Source organism: Staurois parvus, unplaced genomic scaffold (genome assembly GCF_062004578.1).
Source record: "Staurois parvus isolate SC_StPar_1 unplaced genomic scaffold, SC_StPar_1.0 ptg003399l, whole genome shotgun sequence".
NCBI lineage: Eukaryota > Metazoa > Chordata > Amphibia > Anura > Ranidae > Staurois > Staurois parvus.
Genome location: NW_028321195.1, coordinates 1,240 through 25,047, shown reverse-complemented (window position 1 = coordinate 25,047; position 23,808 = coordinate 1,240). Strand labels below are relative to the sequence as shown.

Below are 23,808 nucleotides of genomic sequence, written 5' to 3'. Positions count from 1 at the left end.
CCCCAAAACGTTGCTGGGTTAGCTGTAATGTGATCATCCAATGAAGCGCTGGGCCCTTTTTTTGGAGACCCTCGGTGTCCTGGTGACACGTCTTCTGTGCTGAGTGTTTCCTGTTTCCAGTTGGTGGTCAGCACCCACTTACCGGACAGCCGTTTCCAGGACCGTGTGTGTTGGGAATATTTCTTTGGATTCTTGGTAGGAAAGGGCTCACGCCGGCATTCTGCTGCATCTGCCGGGAAACCATTTCCGAAAAATACACAGCTAATGGAGCCACCACCAGGTGACTATAATGAGGCAGAGCTCTCGGGTATTGGGCAGCATGGGACCTGCCCCATGCAGGGGCGGACTGACCATTTGGAAACTCGGGCACTGCCCAAGGGCCCGGGGTCAGTAGGGGGTCCCATGAGATGCCCCTGGTACCTTTTTCATAGGCTTTTTTGAGTTTGGGTAAGGACACAGGGGCCCCATGATCCCCTACTGCCTGGGGGCCCCATGAGTTGTCAGTCCGCCCCTGGCCTCATGTGACACTTCTGAGGCCTCATCAGCCAATCACCAAGCCCTGGATGTTGTCCTATGGAGGGGATTGGTGCCATTAGGCACCCAGGCAAAATCTAACTTCATACAGTTGTGTCCAAAATTATTCAACCCCCACTGAAATTGAGTGTTTTGGCCAGTTTGACATTGCTTTTGATCATTCAGTCATCTTGCTTACATTTACATTAAAGAGGCACTTGTAGGTCAGACAAATATAACATAACAGTTATAATGAAATAACCACAAATGTCTTTTCTGTGCTCACAGCATTATCAGTTTTATTCAACCCCCAAGTGACATTCAATCTTAGTACTTAGTACAGCATCCTTTTACAGTTATAACAGCTTTTAAACGTGAAGCATAGCTTGACACAAGTGTCTTGCAGCGATCTACGGGTATCTTCGCCCATTCTTCATGGGCAAAGGCCTCCAGTTCAGTCACATTCTTAGGCTTGCGCACTGCAACTGCTTTCTTTAAGTCCCACCAGAGGTTCTCAATCGGATTTAAGTCTGGTGACTGCGATGGCCACTCCAAAATGTTCCAGCCTTTCCTCTGCAACCATGCTCTAGTGGACTTGGAGGTATGCTTGGGATCATTGTCCTGTTGAAAGGTCCAACGTCTCCCAAGCCTCAGGTGTGTGACGGACTGCATCACGTTTCCATCCAATATCTCCTGGTACTGAAGAGAATTCATGGTACCTTGCACACGCTGAAGCTTCCCTGTACCTGCAGAAGCAAAACAGCCCCAAAGCATGATTGACCCTCCACCATGCTTCACAGTAGGCAAGGTGTTCTTTTCATCATAGGCCTTGTTCTTCCTCCTCCAAACATAGCGTTGATCCATGGGCCCAAACAGTTCTAATTTTGTTTCATCAGTCCACAGAACACTATCCCACAACTTTTGTGGTTTGTCCACATGGCTTTTGGCATACTGCAGTCGACTCTTCTTATTCTTTGGAGACAGCAAGGGGGTACGCCTGGGAGTTCTGGCACGGAGGCCTTCATTACGCAGTGTGCGTCTTATTGTCTGGGCTGAAACTTCTGTACCCACATCTGACAAATCTTTTCTCAGTTCCTCAGCAGTCACACGGGGACTTCTCTCCACTCTACGCTTCAGGTAGCGCACAGCAGTCGAAGTCAGCATCTTCTTTCTGCCACGACCAGGTAGCGTTTCAACAGTGCCCTTTGCCTTGAATTTGCGAATGATGCTTCCTAAGGTGTCTCTTGGTATGTTTAACATCTTTGCAATCTTCTTATAGCCATTGCCCTTCCTGTGAAGAGAAATCACCTCTTCTCTTGTCTTCCTGGACCATTCTCTTGCCTTCACCATGTTTGTAACCACACCAGTAAATGTCTAGAAGGAGCTGAGTATCACAGTCATTTTAAAGCTGCCTAATTGGTGCTTATTATGCTTGATTGCTGCTCGGTGACATCCACAGGTGTTTTCAATACCTGATGGAAAGCACCTGTATGAACCTCTGTTCTTCAGAGTGGTAGTCTTTAAGGGGTTGAATAATTGTGGCAATGAAGAAACCACATAAGAACCATTTACTACTGTATTACATAAACAATTGATGTCATTTTAGTTGCATTTGGGTAGTTACAACGTCCTTGTAGGATTTGATTCTGAATACAATTCCAAATGTACACTATAGTCCCTAAACCCCTTTACAGCATTGGGGGTTGAATAATTTTGGACACAACTGTATTAGCTAGGGTGGGTTCCTGCAATGGGGAGGTGGTAAGGAAAGGTGGATGGGGGGGGGGGGGGGGGGCATACTTTGGTGAAGATGGTAAGAAGTCACCACCTCTCTGCAGAATGGACAAAGTCGCCGTCTCCGAGCTGACCGACATTTTTTTTTTTATCCATTTTTAGATTCTCCATCTCCTAAAACTTGCCCAAAATTGGCCACCATATTCCAAATGTGACCGGAAAAATACAACATTGCCATCACGGTGTCATCTCCGTCACCTACAGTGCAGGAAATGCGTATTTGCCCCCCCCCGGCTGATGCTGAATGTTCGCCCCTCACACAGAAACGATCGGTCTAACAATGGAATGTTCTCCCCTCACACAGAAACGATCGGTCTAACAATGGAATGTTGGCCCCTCACACAGAAACGATCGGTCTAACAATGGAATGTTCGCCCCTCACACAGAAACGATCGGTCTAACAATGGAATGTTCGCCCCTCACACAGAAACGATCGGTCTAACAATGGAATGTTCGCCCCTCACACAGAAACGATCGGTCTAACAATGGAATGTTGGCCCCTCACACAGAAATGATCGGTCTAACAATGGAATGTTGGCCCCTCACACAGAAATGATCGGTCTAACAATGGAATGTTCGGTGTAACACTGAGAGACAGAATACAACAACAAATTCAGCAGAAATGCGTCTAACAAATGATGACGGATCTGCATGTTCATGAGGGAAAGAAGGATTTGATCCCCTATCATTCAGCAGGATTTCTGGCTCCCAGGTGTCTCTCATACAGGTAACAAGCTGAGATTAGAAGCAGTCTCTTAAAGGGAGTGCTGCTAATCTCATTGTGTTACCTGTATAAAAGACACCTGTCCACAGGAGCCATCAAACCATCAGATTCCAAACTCTCCACCATGGCAAAGACCAAAGAGCTGTCCAAGGATGTCAGGGACAAGATGGTAGACCTACACAAGGCTGGACTGGGCTACCAAACTATGGCCAAGCAGCTTGGTGAGAAGGTGACAACAGTTGGTGCAATCATTCACAAATGGAAGAAACACAAAACAAGTGTCAGTCTCCCTAGGTCTGGTGCACCATGCAAGATCTCACCTCGTGGAGTGTCAATGATCATGAGAACAGTGAGGAATCATCCAAGAACTACACGTGAGGATCTTGTCAATGATCTCCAGGCAGCTGGGACCACAGTCACCAAGAAAACAATTGGTAACACACTACACCGACAAGGACTGAAATCCTGCAGTGCCCCCGCACGGTCCCTCTGCTCAAGAAAGCCCATGTCCAGGCCCGTCTGAAGTCTGCCACTGAACATCTGAATGATGCAGAGGAGGACTGGTGGGAAGTGTTGTGGTCAGAGGAGACCAAAATCCAGCTCTTTGGCATCAACTCAACTCGCCGTGTTTGGAGGAGGAGGAATGCTGCCTATGACCCCAAGAACACCATCCCAACTGTGAAACATGGTGGTGGAAACATTCTGCTTTGAGGGTGTTTTTCTGCTAAGGGGACAGGACAACTGCACCGCATCAAAGGGGCGATGGACGGGGCGATGTACCCTCAAATCTTGGGGGAAAACCTTCTTCCCTCAGCCAGGGCATTGAAAATGGGTGGTGGATGGGTGTTCCAGCATGACAATGACCCAAAACACACGGCCAAGGCAACAAAGGAGCGGCTCAAGAAGAAGCACATGAAGGTCCCGGAGTGGCCTAGCCAGTCTCCAGACCTTCATCCGATGGAAAATCTGTGGAGGAGCTGAAAGTTCGAGTTGCCAAACGTCAGCCACCAAACCTTAATGACTTGGAGAGGATCTGCCAAGAGGAGTGGGCCAAAATCCCTCCTGAGATGTGTGCGAACCTGGGGGCCAACTCCAGGAAACGTCTGACCTCTGTGATTCCAACAAGGGATTGGCCACCAAGTACTAAGTCATGTTTTGTGAAGGGGATCCAATCCTTCTTTCCCTCATGAACATGCAGATCCGTCATCATTTGTTAGACGCATTTCTGCTGAATTTGTTGTTGTATTCTGTCTCTCAGTGTTACACCGAACATTCCATTGTTAGACCGATCATTTCTGTGTGAGGGGAGAACATTCCATTGTTAGACCGATCATTTCTGTGTGAGGGGCGAACATTCCATTGTTAGACCGATCGTTTCTGTGTGAGGGGCGAACATTCCATTGTTAGACCGATCATTTCTGTGTGAGGGGCGAACATTCCATTGTTAGACCGATCGTTTCTGTGTGAGGGGAGAACATTCCATTGTTAGACCGATCATTTCTGTGTGAGGGGCGAACAATCCATTGTTAGACCGATCATTTCTGTGTGAGGGGCGAACATTCCATTGTTAGACCGATCATTTCTGTGTGAGGGGCGAACATTCAGCATCAGGGGGGGGCAAATACACATTTCCTGCACTGTATATACATTTTATCAGCTCCTTCTGGACATCTTGTGGAGCTGCTCAGCCTATCGAGAAGCAGGACTGATCAGTCCTGTTCGGTCCGGCAGGACTTCCTGTTTATGGTGAAATGTTCTGCCCGCGGCCAAGAGCAGCAAAATGTCACCTGACACCCAACCGATCTTAGTTTCTGAGGATCCGTGTGTAAGGTGTCACCATCGGGGCCCAATGTGAACATTTCTGCATGACTTGGTGTCATCAACAGATTGGCAACGTTTTACCGCAGATCACCCAGGACCTCTGTTCTTTGGACCATCTTCTAGTCCCAGCGCCGGGAAACCTGGACTTGGCACCCAAGGCATCTACACTGTCCACACTCCAACACTTTGCAGCCTCCATCCACCCCAATACAGCCTCCATCCACCCCACAATGTCCACCCCCATCCAGCCTCCATCCACCCCACAATGTCCACCCCCATCCAGCCTCCATCCACCCCACAATGTCCACCCCAATCCAGCCTCCATCCACCCCAATCCAACCTCCATCCACCCAAAAATGTCCACCCCAATCCAACCTAATCCCACCACAATCTACACCCAAACCACTCTGCAGCTTAGACCCAAATCTGGCCTCCATCCACCCCACAAAGTCCACCCCAATCCAGCCTCCATCCACCCCAATCCCACCACAATCTACACCCAAACCACTCTGCAGCTTAGACCCAAATCTGGCCTCCATCCACCCCACAAAGTCCACCCCAATCCGGCCTCCATCCACCCCAATCCGGCCTCCATCTCCAACCTAATCCCACCACAATCCACACCCAAACCACTCTGGAGCTTAAACCCAAATCTGGCCTCCATCCACCCCACAATGTCCACCCCAATCCAGCCTCCATCCACCCCACAATGGCCACCCCAATCCAGCCTCCATCCACCCCACAATGTCCACCCCAATCCAGCCTCCATCCACCTCACAATGTCCACCCCAATCCAGCCTCCATCCACCTCACAATGTCCACCCCAATCCAGCCTCCATCCACCTCACAATGTCCACTCCAATCCAGCCTCCATCCACCTCACAATGTCCACTCCAATCCAGCCTCCATCCACCTCACAATGTCCACTCCAATCCAGCCTCCATCCACCTCACAATGTCCACTCCAATCCAGCCTCCATCCACCTCACAATCTCCACTCCAATCCAGCCTCCATCCACCTCACAATCTCCACTCCGATCTTCATCCACACACCAACCACTCTGCAGTTTATACCCAAATCTGACCTCCATCCCCATGCTGACAGTCTGCAGCTTCGACACTCCAGACCCTGACCACTCTGCAGCTTGCACCGAGTCCAGCCAACATCCACACCTCAACTTTGCAGCCTTCACCCATGTCTGGCCACAAGCCGCACTGCCAGCCAATCAGAAGCCTTCACTCCCCCTTTCCCCAATGATCTGCAGTCTCTTGAGTCCAGCCTCCATCCACAACCCAAAACACTCCACAGTCTGCACTCAAGTCCAGCCCCCATCCACTTCACAACCTCTACTGAAATCTAGCCTCCACCCATATCTGGCCACAATTTACACCCTAACCACTCTGTGCCCTCCACTCTTCCTTCCCCTAACTACACAGCCTTCATCTGAATCCAGCCTTCACCCATGTTTAGTCACCATCCATTTCACAACCTCTACTCAAATCTAGCCTCCACCCATATCTGGCCACAATTTACACCCTAACCACTCAGCGCCCTTTACTCTTCCTTCCCCTAACTACACAGCCTTCATCTGAAACCAGCCTTCATCCACACTTTGACTACTTAGTAGCCTCCACCCATGTCCAGGCAGCATCCACACCCCAACTCTATAGCCTCCACCCATGTCTGGCCACAATCCACACCCCAACTACTCTGCAGCCAACACTCCCCCTTCCTATGAACCCTACACAGCTTCCCCGAGTCCAGCCTTCATCCACAACCCAAACACGCTGCAGATTGCACCCAAGTCCAGCCCCCATCCACTTCACAACCTCTTCCCAAATCTGGCCTCCATCCCCACCCAAACAACTGTACAGCCACCATCCAGGTCTGGCCACAATCCACACCCAAACCACTCTGCAGCCTCCACTTCCCCTTCCCCCAAACACTCTACAGCCTCCATCCACCCCCTTCACCACTCAGCAGCCTCCACCCATGGCTAGGCCCAATCCACAACCCCAACCACTATACAACTTCTACCCAAATCTGGCCTTCATCCACACCCCAAAAACTCTACAGCCTCCACCCAAGTCTGGTCACAATTCACACCCCAACCACTCTGCAGTCTCCACTCCCCTTACCCCCCCAACACTCTACAGCCTCCATCAATACCTTAACCACTCAGCAGCCTCCATCCATGACTAGGCCCAATCCACACCCCCACCCACTTCACAACCTCTACCCAGATCTGGCCTCCATCCACACCACAACAACTCCACAGCTTCCACCTAGGTCTGGCAACAATCCACACCCCAACCCCTCTGCAACCTCCACTCCCCCTTCTCCACAGCTTCTACCCAAGTCTGGCCTCCATCCACACTCCAACAACTCCACAGCTTCCACCCAGGTCTGGCCACCTTTCACACCGCAACCTCCACTCCCCCTTCTCCAACAACTCCACAGCTTCCACCCAGGTCTGGCCACCTTTCACACCCCAACCCCTCTGCAACCTCCACTCTCCCTTCTCCAACAACTCCATAGCTTTCACCCAGGTCTGGCCACCTTTCACACCCCAACCCCTCTGCAACCTCCACTCCCCCTTCTCCAACAACTCCACAGCCTCTACCCAAGTCTGGCCTCCATCCACACTCCAACAACTCCACAGCTTCCACCCAGGTCTGGCCACCTTTCACACCTCAACCCCTCTGCAACCTCCACTCCCCCTTCTCCAACAACTCCACAGCTTCCACCCAAGTCTGGCCTCCATCCAAACTCCACAGCTTCCACCCAGGTCTGGCCACCTTTCACACCTCAACCCCTCTGCAACCTCCACTCCCCCTTCTCCAACACTCCACAACCTCCACTCCCCCTTCTCCAACACTCCACAGCCTCCCATCCCCCGCTCACACCGCTGCCTCGATGTACTGAAATGAATGTCCCGCACACCGGCATCACCACTCTTCAATTCATCTCTTTATTTGTACTCCTAGTTTCTCTGTAAAGGAAAGGGGTGATCAGACGGCAGCGACATGATAGCAATCTACGGTGTTCACACAGAGCAAGCCTTCGGAGTGCAGCCGGCGGTGACTACGTGTCACATCCATGGTTGGGTGTCACTCCCACACGTGTGAACACACAGGATTAGCCCCTACATGCAGTATCTCCTCCCTAGGGGATGATATGTCTGACAGTATGTTATGCATGGGACCGTCTCTGGTCCTTACATGCTAGTGAAGTGTTAGGATCTAAAGCTCTAATCCCTGGCAGAGGCAGCCACACGTGGACTGCACCGGTCACAGTAGGGGGCGGCGGTGAGCCTCCCAGAACCACGGCACCTGGAATGACCTTCCTGAGATGGCCAGTAGTGGTGGCGGGAGGTGTGGGGGGTTGGGGGGGTCGGGGGTATATAATATACCCCCCTCTCTCATTATCTTGATGGAGTCCAGCTGTAAAAAAAGTGGTTTGTGGATGTGCATCATAGAAACATTCACAGCAGCTGCTGGTTGGTCCCAGGCTGCAAAGCATTGTGGGTAATGCAGAATTGTGTGCGGACGGTAGCTGTGACACCATGCTGGAACGTCCTGGGTACCTAGGAAGTCCTGGGCCCGGCTCAGATTACCTGTATAGGAGTCATGGGGGACCCTCGGTCAGCTGACACCTGGGGGACAACATGGAGGATCAGACATAGAAAAGGTGCAGAAAGAATATAGAGAGGGGTGGTGCCGACTATGGAAACCAATCAGATCAGGTGGGGCGGGGCTGATTCTGGGGACGGAGAACACGGATCGGGAGGGGCGGGGCTGATTCTGGGGACGGAGAACACGGATCGGGAGGGGCGGGGCTGATTCTGGGGAAGGAGAACACGGATCGGGAGGGGCGGGGCTGATTCTGGGGACGGAGAACACGGATCGGGAGGGGCGGGGCTGATTCTGGGGACGGAGAACACGGATCAGGAGGGGTGGTGCCGACTATGGAAACCAATCAGATCAGGAGGGGCGGGGCTGATTCTGGGAAAGGAGAACACGGATCGGGAGGGGCGGGGCTGATTCTGGGGACGGAGAACACGGATCAGGAGGGGTGGTGCCGACTATGGAAACCAATAAGATCAGGAGGGGCGGGGCTTATTCTGGGGAAGGAGAACACGGATCGGGAGGGGCGGGGCTGATTCTGGGGACGGAGAACACGGATCGGGAGGGGCGGGGCTGATTCTGGGGACGGAGAACACGGATCGGGAGGGATGGTGCTGACTCCGGAAGGAGAACACAGATCAGGAGGGACGGGGCTGATTCTGTGGAAGGAGAACACAGATCAGGAGGGACGGGGCTGATTCTCTGGAAGGAGAACACAGATCAGGAGGGACGGGGCTGATTCTCTGGAAGGAGAACACAGATCAGGAGAGAGAATGCAGATCAGAAAAGGAGGGACAGAGCCGATTCCCAGAAGAATACAGATAAAAAAAAAATTCAGGGGGGACAGAGAACACAGATCAGGAGGGACAGGGCTGACTCTGGATGGAGAACACAGATCAGGAGGGACAGGGCTGACTCCCTGGAAGGAGAACACAGATCAGATGGGACCATACTGATCCTCAGGAGGGAGAATGCAGATTAGAACATGAAGGACAGTGCTGACTCTCAGCAAGGAGTTTACAAATATAGGGATCAGGAGGGACAGTGCCGACTCTGGATGGAAAACACAGATCAGGAGGGGGGCGGTGCTGACTCTCTGGAAGGAGAACACAGATCAGGAGGGACGGTGTTGACTCCGGATGGAAAACACAGATCAGGAGGGACGGTGTTGACTCCGGATGGAAAACACAGATCAGGAGGGACGGTGTTGACTCCGGATGGAAAACACAGATCAGGAGGGACGGTGTTGACTCCGGATGGAAAACACAGATCAGGAGGGACGGTGTTGACTCCGGATGGAAAACACAGATCAGGAGGGACGGTGTTGACTCCGGATGGAAAACACAGATCAGGAGGGACGGTGTTGACTCCGGATGGAAAACACAGATCAGGAGGGACGGTGTTGACTCCGGATGGAAAACACAGATCAGGAGGGACGGTGTTGACTCCGGATGGAAAACACAGATCAGGAGGGACGGGGCTGATTCTCTGGAAGGAGAACACAGATCAGGAGGGACGGGGCTGATTCTCTGGAAGGAGAACACAGATCAGGAGGGACGGGGCTGATTCTCTGGAAGGAGAACACAGATCAGGAGAGAGAATGCAGATCAGAAAAGGAGGGACAGAGCCGATTCCCAGAAGAATACAGATAAAAAAAAAATTCAGGGGGGACAGAGAACACAGATCAGGAGGGACAGGGCTGACTCTGGATGGAGAACACAGATCAGGAGGGACAGGGCTGACTCCCTGGAAGGAGAACACAGATCAGATGGGACCATACTGATCCTCAGGAGGGAGAATGCAGATTAGAACATGAAGGACAGTGCTGACTCTCAGCAAGGAGTTTACAAATATAGGGATCAGGAGGGACAGTGCCGACTCTGGATGGAAAACACAGATCAGGAGGGACGGTGCCGATTTTGAACGAAGAACACAGATCAGGAGGGGGGCGGTGCTGACTCTCTGGAAGGAGAACACAGATCAGGAGGGACGGTGTTGACTCCGGATGGAAAACACAGATCAGGAGGGACGGTGTTGACTCCGGATGGAAAACACAGATCAGGAGGGACGGTGTTGACTCCGGATGGAAAACACAGATCAGGAGGGACGGTGTTGACTCCGGATGGAAAACACAGATCAGGAGGGACGGTGTTGACTCCGGATGGAAAACACAGATCAGGAGGGACGGTGCCGATTTTGAACGAAGAACACAGATCAGGAGGGACGGTGCCGACTCTCTGGAAGGAGAACACAGATCAGGAGGGACGGTGCCGACTCTCTGGAAGGAGAACACAGATCAGGAGGGACGGTGTTGACTCTCTGGAAGGAGAACACAGATCAGATGGGACCATACTGATCCTCAGGAGGGAGAATGCAGATTAGAACATGAAGGACAGTGCTGACTCTCCGGGAAGAAGAATGTAGATCAGTGGAAAAGGAGGGACAGTGCTGACTCTTTGTAGAAAGAACACAACTGAGAAGAGGGACAACAATGACTATGATTACAGATGAAGAAGCCATGGGAGGCAGATCAGATGACAGAGGAGGACACAACACAGGCTGAGTGGAGTAAGGAGTGACACATCCAGTGCCGGGGGTACAAGTCCACGCTAATCCAGAGAGGAAGGCCAGGTATCGGGGAAATCAATAGCATACATAATGGATGGAGACAAGGGCAGAGACTAGAGGGTTACATTTTGGGGTATAGAGGTGTAAAATGGAGTAGGGGGTAATACAGATCCAGCAGTGGAGTGCACCAGGGGTAATACAGATCCAGCAGTGGAGTGCACCAGGGGTAATACAGATCCAGCAGTGGAGTGCACCAGGGGTAATACAGATCCAGCAGTGGAGTGCACCAGGGGTAGTACAGATCCAGTGATGGGGGCAGGTTGGACAGGACAGTGGAGATTACAGATGAGGGGTAGAATGGAGTAGGTGGCAGGGAGGGGGTAGTACAGATCCAGTGATGGGGGCAGGTTGGACAGGACAGTGGAGATTACAGATGAGGGGTAGAATGGAGTAGGTGGCAGGGAGGGGGTAGTACAGATCCAGTGATGGGGGCAGGTTGGACAGGACAGTGGAGATTACAGATGAGGGGTAGAATGGAGTAGGTGGCAGGGAGGGGGTAGTACAGATCCAGTGATGGGGGCAGGATGGACAGAAGAGCGGAGACTAGAGGGCAATCTAATCCCTGTGGTGCAGTGGGGTGAAATGGAGTAGGGGGTAATACAGCAGTAGATTGTTCCGGGGGGGTAATACAGATCCAGTGACAGGTTGGAGTGAAGGGCGGAGATTAGGGGTAACACAGCCTGTGGTGTTGCAGAGCGAGCAGTACGCTGGGTTTCTCGCACACAAGAAATGGCAGATTCCTATTGGCTGGTTGTGCCGCTCCCTGACGAATGGCCGGAAAAGGCGTTTCCTCCCCCTCAGTTCACATTAGTAAGAAATATAAATCCAGAGAAAGTCCATAATGCTTCTTTAGTGCATGCCGCCTGCAGCTAATCCCTCTTCTTGACCTCGCTGTTACCATAACTGGACCCCCGCTCTATCTCCGTCACCCCAATGAGACGTCGGACAGCAAACGAGGCTGAGAGAGAAGAACACAAGATGGTTAGAGGAGGCAGAGGGACCTGGAAGCATACAAACCACATACGGCACATCTCCTTACCTGTCCACATGAAGCCCAGGAAGGACAGGATCAGGAGGGGGGAGCCGCTGGCGAAGATACCAATTGCAAACGAGATTAGAGGTGAGAGGAGGAGGGTGGCCCAGAATAGGAAGTTTAGGAGAGTCCATGGCCGGCGGCGGGGTAAAATCTGGGGGCCAGGGAAGGTGCCCTCTTGGAAATACCGTTCCTGTAGAGCATCCTGCAAATGAGGAAAAACAGACAAAATTCACATCCCAGAGACATTCAAAAACGCACGTGTGCAGAAAGGTCAGAGCGACTAAGACCAGGTCTCCACCTGAAGACCTCCACCCAAAAACACACTATGGACTAGCTGGTTCAGCATGGATCATCTCCAGAAAACCCACCATGGACTGACTTGTCCAGAATGGATCCATCTCCTAAAAACCCAGCACAGACTGCTTGGTCCAACATTATTTATCAATCTCCTGAAAACCCTACATGGACTGGCTGGTCCAGCCTGGATCCATCTCTTCAAAATGCTCCATGGACTGGTGGTACAGCATGGATCCATCTCCTGAAACCCCACCACAGACTGGCTGGTCCAGCATAGATCCATCTCCTGAAAATCCACCACGGACTGGCTGTTTCAGCATGCATCCATCTACTGAAAACCGAACATGGACTTGCCTGGTTTGGCATGGAACCATCTCCTGAAAACGCAACATGAACTGGATGGTGGAGCATGGATCCCTCTCCTTAAAACCCTCCATGGACTAGCTGATCCAGTATGGATCCATCTCCAGAAAGCCCTTCATTAACTGGCTGGTCCAGCATGGATCCATCTCCTGAAAACCCTCTATGGACTGGATGATTCACCACAGATCCATCTCCTGAAAACCTCCCATTGTGTCTATTCTGCATGGATCCATCTCCTGAAAACCCACCATGGACTGGCTAATTCAGCATGGATTCATCTCCTGAAAACCCTCCATGGACTCCATTCTGCATGGATCCATCTCCTGAAAACCCACCAGAGACTGGCTGGTCCAATATGGATTCATCTCCTGAAAAACCTCCATGGACTGGCTGGTCCAACATGGATCCATCTCCTGAAAACCCACCATGGACTGGCTAATTCAGCATGGATTCATCTCCTGAAAACCCTCCATGGACTGGTTAATTCAGCATGGATCCATCTCCTGAAAACCCTCCATGGACTGGCTGGTCCATCATGGATCCATCTCCTGAAAACACACCATGGACTGGCTGGTCCATCATGGATCCATCTCCTGAAAACACACCATGGACTGGCTGGTCCATCATGGATCCATCTCCTGAAAACACACCATGGACTGGCTGGTTCGCCATATATCCATCTCCTGAAAATCTTCCATGGACTGACGGATTCAGAATTGATTCATTTCCTGAAAACCCAGCACAGAATGCTTGGTCCAGCAATATTTATCAATCTCCTGAAAACCCTCCATGGACTGGCTGGTCCAGCATGGATCCATCTCTTCAAACTCTCCATGGACTGGCTGGTCCAGCATGGATCCATCTCTTCAAAACTCTCCATGGACTGGCTGGTCCAGCATGGATCCATCTCTTCAAAACTCTCCATGGACTGGCTGGTCCAGCATGGATCCATCTCTTCAAAACTCTCCATGGACTGGCTGGTCCAGCATGGATCCATCTCTTCAAAACTCTCCATGGACTGGCTGGTCCAGCATGGATCCATCTCTTCAAAACTCTCCATGGACTGGCTGGTCCAGCATGGATCCATCTCTTCAAAACTCTCCATGGACTGGCTGGTCCAGCATGGATCCATCTCTTCAAAACTCTCCATGGACTGGCTGGTCCAGCATGGATCCATCTCTTCAAAACCCTCCATGGACTAGCTGGTCCAGGATGGATCCATCTCCTGAAACCCCACCACAGACTGGCTAGTTCACGATAGATTCATCTGCTGAAAACCCACCATGGACTCAGTTCTGCATGGATCCATTGCTGCATCCAAGTCCTAAATCTTGCTGTAGAGATCAGACTCCAGGAGATCTTCACCAATCACCATCTCACATCTTCACAGTATGTAAATGGCAGAGGATACCCAATGGAGTTTTTGGTCATGGTAAAGGTTAAAGGACCACTCTACCCCAAGCACTAATAACTTTCTCAGCTATGCGAGTCCAGAAGATTTTTTTCATGTCACCTGCTAGACCATTGCTCGGCATCAGTTGCCCAAAAAGACCAACTGAAGGGTCTTTGGACCTAGAGCTTTTATTCTATGGAACTAATGGGCAGGAAGTCAGTCGTGGGACTTCCTGTTCACACATTACATATATCTTCTGATAATCAGATTTGTGAATGTCATTAAAAATACAAGTAAATAAAAAAGGGATGGTTCTACTTGTGCAGGAAATACCTGGAAAAGTCTTCTCCCTCCTCCTCGTTTCCAGATCCTACCCATATTCCTCATCTCAAGGCTCTGTCCTCATTACCAGGTCTGCCTTTTATCTGGTCTCCAGCCTCCCTCCTTCTGGTCGTCCTCAGAATCGACCCATTTTTTGCTCACCTCTCTTGAGGGAGCCCTCCCGGAAATCCTCTCTCACCTGCAGGCCCCTTATTCCTTGCCACCTGCCTACCTACTCATCTTCAGATCCCTCCCACCATGCCCACACTGTCTCCTTGTCCTCATCCCCAGGACCAGTAGGTTGCTCTAACATTCCTAAGGTTCCTTCTCAAGAATTACACTTGAGCTACAGAGGGACGTGAACTTTTCTCTGAAATGCTCTATGAATACAAGTCTTTGGTCCTCCAATAAAGTCACAGTGGAAAGCAAATCTTTGTTACAAAAGGCCTCCAGGTCATGTGAAGTCTTTGGTCCTCTTCCATGAACCGCACATTTGAGATGTTTTTAAGGTAAGGGAGACTGTGATGGCCACTCCAGAACCTTCACCTTTTTCTGCTGTAACCACTGGAGGGTCACCTTGGCCTTGTGCTCGGGGTCATTGTCCTGCTGGGAAGTCCAAGAGCGTCCCATGCTCAGATTTTGTGCAGAAGGCGACAAATTGCCTGCCGGTATTTTCTAAAAACAAGCAGCATTCATCTTGCCATCAATTTTCACAAGATCCCCCATGCCTCCCCACACACCCAAAAGATCAGTGAGCCACCACCATGCTTCACAGTGGGGATGGTATTATTGTCGCTGTTGAACCCTCTCCAAACATAGCGCTTATGGTTGTGACCATAAAACTCTATTTCTCGTCGCTCCAGACTAGTGTGTGCCCGAAGCTGTGAGGAGTGTCAAGGTGTTGTCCGGCATATTGTGGCATTGGCACAGTAAAGGCTTCTTTCTGGTGACTCGACCATGCAGCTCATTTTTGTTAGTAGCATCGTATTGTGCTCCTTGACACAACCTCTGGGGTCATCCTTGGCATAATACCGGGGGTCTTCATGTACAGAGTGCCTGTATATCATACTGGGGGGGGGGGTCATCCTTGGAATAATACCGAGGGTCTTCATGTACAGAGTGCCTGTATATCATACGGGGGGGTCATCCTCGGCATAATACCGAGGGTCTTCATGTACAGAGTGCCTGTATATCATACTGGGGGGGGGTCATCCTTGGAATAATACCGGGGGTCTTCATGTACAGAGTGCCTGTATATCATACTGGGGGGGGGTCATCCTTGGAATAATACCGGGGGTCTTCATGTACAGAGTGCCTGTATATCATACGGGGGGGTCATCCTCGGCATAATACCGGGGGTCTTCATGTACAGAGTGCCTGTATATCATACTGGAGGGGGGTCATCCTTGGAATAATACCGGGGGTCTTCATGTACAGAGTGCCTGTATATCATACTGGGGGGGTCATCCTTGGAATAATACCGGGGGTCTTCATGTACAGAGTATATCATACTGGGGGGTCATCCTTGGAATAATACCGGGGGTCTTCATGTACAGAGTGCCTGTATATCATACTGGGGGGTCATCCTTGGAATAATACCGGGGGTCTTCATGTACAGAGTGCCTGTATATCATACTGGGGGGTCATCCTTGGAATAATACCGGGGGTCTTCACGTACAGAGTGCCTGTATATCATACTGGGGGGTCATCCTTGGAATAATACCGGGGGTCTTCATGTACAGAGTATATCATACTGGGGGGTCATCCTTGGAATAATACCGGGGGTCTTCATGTACAGAGTGCCTGTATATCATACTGGGGGGGGGTCATCCTTGGAATAATACCGGGGGTCTTCATGTACAGAGTGCCTGTATATCATACGGGGGGGTCATCCTCGGCATAATACCGAGGGTTTTCATGTACAGAGTGCCTGTATATCATACTGGGGGGGGGGGGGGTCTCGGCATCTTTACTCCCACAAAACCAAAAAGGATCCACAGAGCTGGCTCACCACTCTTACTCCTACTTCCCCGCCTCCCCTAATGAGCGGTAACATCTCACATCTCCACCCCCCGATCTACTCCTCATGATCCTAATCCCAGATTATAACGCTCCCTCATCCTCCGCCATCTGTCTGCTGTGTCCTGGAGACGCTCAGCTTACCTTTTCCTGGTACAGCTTGTGAAGCCAGTCTGCCGCTTCCTTCTCATCTAGAGGGATCTCTTCCAGAGGGAAACGCCTGAGAAGGGACACAAGAACAGAAGGGTCAGCAGAGGACAGAGAGAAGGACAGGCGGGGGAGCGGGAGGCGGGCAAAGGACAGGCGGGGGAGCGGGAGGCGGGCAAAGGACAGGCGGGGGAGCGGGAGGCGGGCAAAGGACAGGCGGGCAAAGGACAGGCGGGGGAGCGGGAGGCGGGCAAAGGACAGGCGGGGGAGCGGGAGGCGGGCAAAGGACAGGCGGGGGAGCGGGAGGCGGGCAAAGGACAGGCGGGGGAGCGGGAGGCGGGCAAAGGACAGGCGGGGGAGCGGGAGGCAGGCAAAGGACAGGCGGGGGGCGCGGAGAAGGACGGAAGGTCGGCGGGGGGCGCGGAGAAGGACGGAAGGTCGGCGGGGGGCGCGGAGAAGGACGGAAGGTCGGCGGGGGGCGCGGAGAAGGACGGAAGGTCGGCGGGGGGCGCGGAGAAGGACGGAAGGTCGGCAGGGGGCGCGGAGTAGGACGGACGGAAGGTCGGCGGGGGGCTCGGAGTAGGACGGACGGAAGGTCGGCGGGGGGCGCGGAGTAGGACGGACGGAAGGTCGGCGGGGGGCGCGGAGTAGGACGGACGGAAGGTCGGCGGGGGGCGCGGAGTAGGACGGACGGAAGGTCGGCGGGGGGCGCGGAGTAGGACGGACGGAAGGTCGGCGGGGGGCGCGGAGTAGGACGGACGGAAGGTCGGCGGGGGGCGCGGAGTAGGACGGACGGAAGGTCGGCGGGGGGCGCGGAGTAGGACGGACGGAAGGTCGGCGGGGGGCGCGGAGTAGGACGGACGGAAGGTCGGCGGGGGGCGCGGAGTAGGACGGACGAAAGGTCGGCAGGGGGCGCGGAGTAGGACGGACGAAAGGTCGGCAGGGGGCGCGGAGTAGGACGGACGAAAGGTCGGCAGACAGAAGAATGGAAGGTCAGAGAAGGACAGACAGGAGAACGGATGTTACTGAAGGACATATAGAAGAATGGAGTTCAGTGAAGGAAGACTGAGGAACAGAGGTCAGCAGAGAACAGAATAAGGGCGGTTAAAAGGAGGATAGACAGAAGATCAAAGGCCAGCAGAGGACAGACAAAAGAAAGAGAGTGTCAAACACGGACTGAAGAATGGAGTCAGCTGACACTAAAATATGGATATCAACAGTGGACCAACAGACAGAATGAAGGTCTAAGAAGGGCAGACAGAAGAGCGAAGGTCAATGGAAGACAAAGCCAGGTGGAGGTCAGAGAATAGCAGACAGAGGAGCAGGAGCCAGGGAGGAACACAGGTCAGAAGGCAGAGGAGAGCCTACAGAGGAACAGAGGTCAGAAGGCAGAGGAGAGCCTACAGAGGAACAGAGGTCAGAGGAGAGCCTACAGAGGAACAGAGGTCATAAGTCAGAGGAGAGCCTACAGAGGTCAGAAGTCAGAGGAGAGCCTACAGAGGAACAGAGGTCATAAGTCAGAGGAGAGCCTACAGAGGTCAGAAGTCAGAGGAGAGCATACAGAGGAACAGAGGTCAGAAGTCAGAGGAGAGCCTACAGAGGTCAGAAGTCAGAGGAGAGCCTACAGAGGAACAGAGGTCATAAGTCAGAGGAGATCATACAGAGGAACAGAGGTCAGAGGACAGCATACAGAGGAACAGAGGTCAGAGGAGAGCATACAGAGGAACAGAGGTCAGAAGTCAGAGGAGAGCATAAAGAGGAACACAGGTCATAAGTCAGAGGAGAGCATACAGAGGAACACAGGTCATAAGTCAGAGGAGAGCATACAGAGGAACAGAGGTCAGAAGTCAGAGGAGAGCCTACAGAGGAACAGAGGTCAGAGGAGAGCCTACAGAGGAACAGAGGTCATAAGTCAGAGGAGAGCCTACAGAGGAACAGAGGTCAGAAGTCAGAGGAGAGCCTACAGAGGAACAGAGGTCAGAAGTCAGAAGAGATCATACAGAGGAACAGAGGTCAGAGGAGAGCATACAGAGGAACAGAGGTCAGAGGAGAGCATACAGAGGAACAGAGGTCAGAGGAGAGCATACAGAGGAACAGAGGTCAGAGGAGAGCATAAAGAGGAACACAGGTCATAAGTCAGAGGAGAGCCTACAGAGGAACACAGGTCATAAGTCAGAGGAGAGCCTACAGAGGTCAGAAGTCAGAGGAGAGCCTACAGAGGAACAGAGGTCAGAAGTCAGAGGAGAGCCTACAGAGGAACACAGGTCATAAGTCAGAGGAGAGCATACGGAGGAACACAGGTCATAAGTCAGAGGAGAGCATACAGAGGAACACAGATCATAAGTCAGAGGAGAGCCTACAGAGGAACAGAGGTCAGAAGTCAGAGGAGAGCCTACAGAGGAACAGAGGTCAGAGGAGAGCATACAGAGGAACAGAGGTCAGAGGAGAGCATACAGAGGAACAGAGGTCAGAAGTCAGAGGAGAGCATAAAGAGGAACACAGGTCATAAGTCAGAGGAGATCATACAGAGGAACACAGGTCATAAGTCAGAGGAGAGCCTACAGAGGAACAGAGGTCAGAAGTCAGAGGAGAGCCTACAGAGGAACAGAGGTCAGAGGAGAGCCTACAGAGGAACAGAGGTCAGAGGAGAGCCTACAGAGGAACAGAGGTCAGAGGAGAGCCTACAGAGGAACACAGGTCATAAGTCAGAGGAGAGCCTACAGAGGAACAGAGGTCAGAAGAGATCATACAGAGGAACAGAGGTCAGAGGAGAGCATACAGAGGAACAGAGGTCAGAAGTCAGAGGAGAGCATACAGAGGAACACAGGTCATAAGTCAGAGGAGATCATACAGAGGAACACAGGTCATAAGTCAGAGGAGAGCATACAGAGGAACACAGGTCATAAGTCAGAGGAGAGCCTACAGAGGAACACAGGTCATAAGTCAGAGGAGAGCCTACAGAGGAACAGAGGTCAGAGGAGAGCCTACAGAGGAACACAGGTCATAAGTCAGAGGAGAGCCTACAGAGGAACAGAGGTCAGAAGTCAGAGGAGAGCCTACAGAGGAACAGAGGTCAGAAGTCAGAAGAGATCATACAGAGGAACAGAGGTCAGAAGTCAGAAGAGATCATACAGAGGAACAGAGGTCAGAGGAGAGCATACAGAGGAACAGAGGTCAGAAGAGAGCATACAGAGGAACAGAGGTCAGAGGAGAGCATACAGAGGAACAGAGGTCAGAAGTCAGAGGAGAGCATACAGAGGAACACAGGTCATAAGTCAGAGGAGATCATACAGAGGAACACAGGTCATAAGTCAGAGGAGAGCATACAGAGGAACACAGGTCATAAGTCAGAGGAGAGCCTACAGAGGAACACAGGTCATAAGTCAGAGGAGAGCCTACAGAGGAACAGAGGTCAGAGGAGAGCCTACAGAGGAACACAGGTCATAAGTCAGAGGAGAGCCTACAGAGGAACAGAGGTCAGAAGTCAGAAGAGATCATACAGAGGAACAGAGGTCAGAAGTCAGAAGAGATCATACAGAGGAACAGAGGTCAGAGGAGAGCATACAGAGGAACAGAGGTCAGAGGAGAGCATACAGAGGAACAGAGGTCAGAGGAGAGCATACAGAGGAACAGAGGTCAGAGGAGAGCATACAGAGGAACAGAGGTCAGAGGAGAGCATACAGAGGAACAGAGGTCAGAGGAGAGCATACAGAGGAACAGAGGTCAGAAGTCAGAGGAGAGCATAAAGAGGAACACAGGTCATAAGTCAGAGGAGATCATACAGAGGAACACAGGTCATAAGTCAGAGGAGAGCCTACAGAGGAACACAGGTCATAAGTCAGAGGAGAGCCTACAGAGGTCAGAAGTCAGAGGAGAGCCTACAGAGGTCAGAAGTCAGAGGAGAGCCTACAGAGGAACACAGGTCATAAGTCAGAGGAGAGCATACAGAGGAACACAGGTCATAAGTCAGAGGAGAGCCTACAGAGGTCAGAAGTCAGAGGAGAGCCTACAGAGGAACAGAGGTCAGAAGTCAGAGGAGAGCATACAGAGGAACAGAGGTCAGAAGTCAGAGGAGAGCCTACAGAGGAACACAGGTCATAAGTCAGAGGAGAGCCTACAGAGGTCATAAGTCAGAGGAGAGCCTACAGAGGAACAGAGGTCAGAGGAGAGCCTACAGAGGAACAGAGGTCAGAGGAGAGCCTACAGAGGAACAGAGGTCAGAGGAGAGCCTACAGAGGAACACAGGTCATAAGTCAGAGGAGAGCCTACAGAGGAACAGAGGTCAGAAGTCAGAGGAGAGCCTACAGAGGAACAGAGGTCAGAAGTCAGAAGAGATCATACAGAGGAACAGAGGTCAGAGGAGAGCATACAGAGGAACAGAGGTCAGAAGTCAGAGGAGAGCCTACAGAGGTCAGAAGTCAGAGGAGAGCCTACAGAGGAACAGAGGTCATAAGTCAGAGGAGAGCATACAGAGGAACACAGGTCATAAGTCAGAGGAGAGCCTACAGAGGTCAGAAGTCAGAGGAGAGCCTACAGAGGAACAGAGGTCAGAAGTCAGAGGAGAGCATACAGAGGAACAGAGGTCAGAAGTCAGAGGAGAGCCTACAGAGGAACACAGGTCATAAGTCAGAGGAGAGCCTACAGAGGTCATAAGTCAGAGGAGAGCCTACAGAGGAACAGAGGTCAGAGGAGAGCCTACAGAGGAACAGAGGTCAGAGGAGAGCCTACAGAGGAACAGAGGTCAGAAGTCAGAGGAGAGCCTACAGAGGAACAGAGGTCAGAAGTCAGAAGAGATCATACAGAGGAACAGAGGTCAGAGGAGAGCATACAGAGGAACAGAGGTCAGAAGTCAGAGGAGAGCCTACAGAGGTCAGAAGTCAGAGGAGAGCCTACAGAGGAACAGAGGTCATAAGTCAGAGGAGAGCATACAGAGGAACAGAGGTCAGAAGTCAGAGGAGAGCATACAGAGGAACAGAGGTCAGAAGTCAGAGGAGAGCATACAGAGGAACACAGGTCAGAGGAGAGCATACAGAGGAACACAGGTCAGAGGAGAGCATACAGAGGAACACAGGTCAGAGGAGAGCACACAGAGGAACACAGGTCATAAGTCAGAGGAGAGCATACAGAGGAACAGAGGTCAGAGGAGAGCATACAGAGGAACACAGGTCATAAGACAAGAAGAACAGATCAGCAGAAGACAGAGAAGATCGGAGGTCAGCAGAAAAAAAGAACTGAGGACAGCCCTGAGTTGAGGGAGCAAAACGTAAGTATTGATGGGGCCCACAGACCTCACACACATGTCGGCTTCATATTTTTTCCCGTACAAAATTCCCAGCAAGGACGGATTCTTGTTTTCCCGGAAGTTTAACGTCACATCGTAAACGGCTGAGACTGGAAGAAAGGAGAATGGAAGAACGAATGATGAATGACTGGAGGAGACCTCCAATGGAGATATCCATGTTTTGTCAGCCTGAGTGTTTCACATTCTAGTGTATGAATTGGTGTTTTATCAGAGACAGGCACATGACATGACTCTCCATGGAGACCACCACATCCACTGCAGCCTAAGAGATGATGTGACACTCCATGGAGACCACCACATCCACTGCAGCCTAGGAGATGATGTGACACTCCATGAAGGTCACCACATCCACTGCAGCCTAGGAGGTGACATGACACTCCCTGGAGGCCACCACATCCACTGCAGCCTAGGAGATGATGTGACACTCCATGAAGGTCACCACATCCACTGCAGTCTAGGAGGTGACATGACACTCCATGAAGGTCACCATATCCACTGCAGCCTAGGAGATGATGTGACACTTAATGAAGGCCACCATATCCACTGCAGCCTAAGAGATGACATGATGCTCCATGAAGGCCACCATACTCACTGCAGCCTAGGAGATGACATGATGCTCCATGAAGGCCACCATATCCACTGCAGCCTGGTAGATAATGTGACGCTCCATGAAGGCCACCATACTCACTGCAGCCTAGGAGATGACATGATACTCCATAGAGGTCACCATATCCACTGCAGCCCAGGAGATAACGTGACGCACCATGAAGGCCACCATATTCACTGAAGCCTAGGAGATGGCATGACACTCCATAGAGGTCATCATATCCACTGAAGCCCAGGAGATAATGTGACGCTTCATGAAGGCCACCATATCCACTGCAGTCTAGGAGGTGACATGATACTCCATGAAAGCCACCATATCCACTGCAGCCCAGGAGATGACATGATACTCCATGAAGGACACCATATTATTTGCAGCCCAGAAGATAATGTGAACGCTCCATGAAGGCCACCATATCCTCTGCAGCTCTGGAGAGAACATGATGCTCCATGGAGGCCACCATATCCACTGGAGCCTAGCAGATGACATGATACTCCAAGAAGGCCACATATCCTCTGCAGCCCAGGCGATAACGTGACAAAGGGGGGGATTCTGTGTCCTAGGTTCATGGGATTACAGAATCATCCAACATGGCCACAGGTGGGCAACTCACACAAATTTAGGAGCTGAACCACACCAGGAAGTAGGCATTGTGTGGGCATGACCAATGTTGGCCTCTATCCCAGAGAATGAGACAATAATGCTGACACATGTATGGGTGAGAGGTAACAAACCATTACTGGGGAGCTGGAGGAGGATTGCAAGACCATCAGTGGTGGCCCCATTGCCTCACTTTTTGGTACCACACACTGAGTGCAAAGCATAAAATGGGAATCAGGTGTTGTTGGTGTTACCTGTCCCTCGGAGGCACTGGACCGCCGTGGTGAATCCTCGGGTTCTAGGGAGAAGATGATATTTCAGACGAGCCAGACCTTTCTTGTCCGCCACCTCCATGCTGATCTTATGCTTGGTCTCTGTGAAGCGTGTCCCCTCGCAGTACAGCAAGAACTGTGGACAGAGCAAGGTGATCAGTGGCTGGATAGGGGGGGGGGGGGGGGGGACGGGGGGGGACAGCTGTCTCTTAGAACTCACACTCCACAACCACCAATTAGATTCAAGCCTTCCATAGAGAGCAAAAGGTGCAGAGAGGAGATATGAATCTGATTGGTGGTTGAGAGCCAACAGACAGATCTCATGTGACGCACTGGATTTATAGACCA

At 51.7% G+C, this 23,808-nt stretch overlaps 1 protein-coding gene across 1 annotated transcript; it reads right to left on the bottom strand.

Annotated features, from left to right (window-relative positions):
- Positions 1-7,804: 7,804 nt before the first annotated feature.
- On the bottom strand, positions 7,805-23,591 carry LOC149428215 (1-acyl-sn-glycerol-3-phosphate acyltransferase gamma-like). The gene is made up of 5 exons (XM_089667591.1): positions 23,443-23,591; positions 21,971-22,073; positions 16,680-16,755; positions 12,146-12,344; positions 7,805-12,064 (listed from the first exon to the last, which is right to left on the bottom strand). Exons 1-5 carry the CDS (start codon positions 23,540-23,542, stop codon positions 11,976-11,978), a joined length of 567 nt encoding a protein of 188 aa, XP_089523717.1. The 5' UTR covers positions 23,543-23,591; the 3' UTR covers positions 7,805-11,975.
- Positions 23,592-23,808: the final 217 nt, after the last annotated feature.

Bases quoted from the DNA above. Each gene is read 5' to 3' on its own strand.
- LOC149428215 (XM_089667591.1), bottom strand. From the start codon at position 23,542: ATGGAGGTGGCGGACAAGAAAGGTCTGGCTCGTCTGAAATATCATCTT. The intron at 16,756-21,970 runs GTCTGTGGGCCC...GTCCCTTCTCAG, and splicing joins GAAGCCGACATGTGTGTGAG to GCGTTTCCCTCTGGAAGAGA. The intron at 12,065-12,145 runs GTAAGGAGATGT...CTTCTCTCTCAG, and splicing joins CCTGGGCTTCATGTGGACAG to CCTCGTTTGCTGTCCGACGT.